At 37.4% G+C, this 500-nt stretch overlaps 1 protein-coding gene across 1 annotated transcript; it reads left to right on the top strand.

Annotated features, from left to right (window-relative positions):
• Positions 1-4: 4 nt before the first annotated feature.
• LOC110107820 (alpha-1,3-arabinosyltransferase XAT2-like) lies at positions 5-493 on the top strand (the record flags this gene model as incomplete). The annotated part of the gene is made up of 1 exon (XM_020838221.1): positions 5-493. A coding segment is annotated over one exon (489 nt), but the record flags the coding sequence as incomplete, so codon positions are not given.
• Between the last annotated feature and the right edge of the window lie 7 nt (positions 494-500).

The following is a 500-nucleotide window of genomic DNA, read 5'->3' as shown; positions in this document are numbered from 1 at the left end:
AACAGAAGTTCAGTTTCTGATAAGCAATGTGCAGCCATGGTGGTTAGCCAAGTACAAACCATATCTCCAGCAGCTCTCTAAGTATGAAGTAATCAACTTTAATAAGATTGAAAATGTTCATTGTTACCCACATGTGATAGTTGGTCTTAGGAAGCACAAGGAGATGAGTATTGATCCTTCAAGAGCTCCAAATTCATATTCAATGGTCGATTTCTCTCAAATAATGAAAAAATCATATGGATTAGAGAGACAAGTAGCAATAAAACTAAGAGATAATCAGGCTAAGAAGCCAAGGCTTTTGATCATAGCGAGGAAATTCACTCGTTCTTTCATGAACATTGATGAAATAGTAAGAATGGCCGAAGATTTAGGCTATGAAGCAGTGGTTGCTGAAGCAAAAGTTTCTTCTAATCTTGTTCGGTTCTCACACATTGTTAACTCCTGTGATGTGATCATGGGAGTTCATGGAGCTGGGCTTACTAATCTAGTTTTTCTTCCAA

This window comes from Dendrobium catenatum, unplaced genomic scaffold, assembly GCF_001605985.2.
Source record: "Dendrobium catenatum unplaced genomic scaffold, ASM160598v2 original_scaffold_90716, whole genome shotgun sequence".
Taxonomy (NCBI): Eukaryota; Viridiplantae; Streptophyta; class Magnoliopsida; order Asparagales; family Orchidaceae; genus Dendrobium; species Dendrobium catenatum.
Note: the sequence above shows the minus strand (reverse complement) of the source record. Positions and strands in the feature narration are given on the sequence as shown.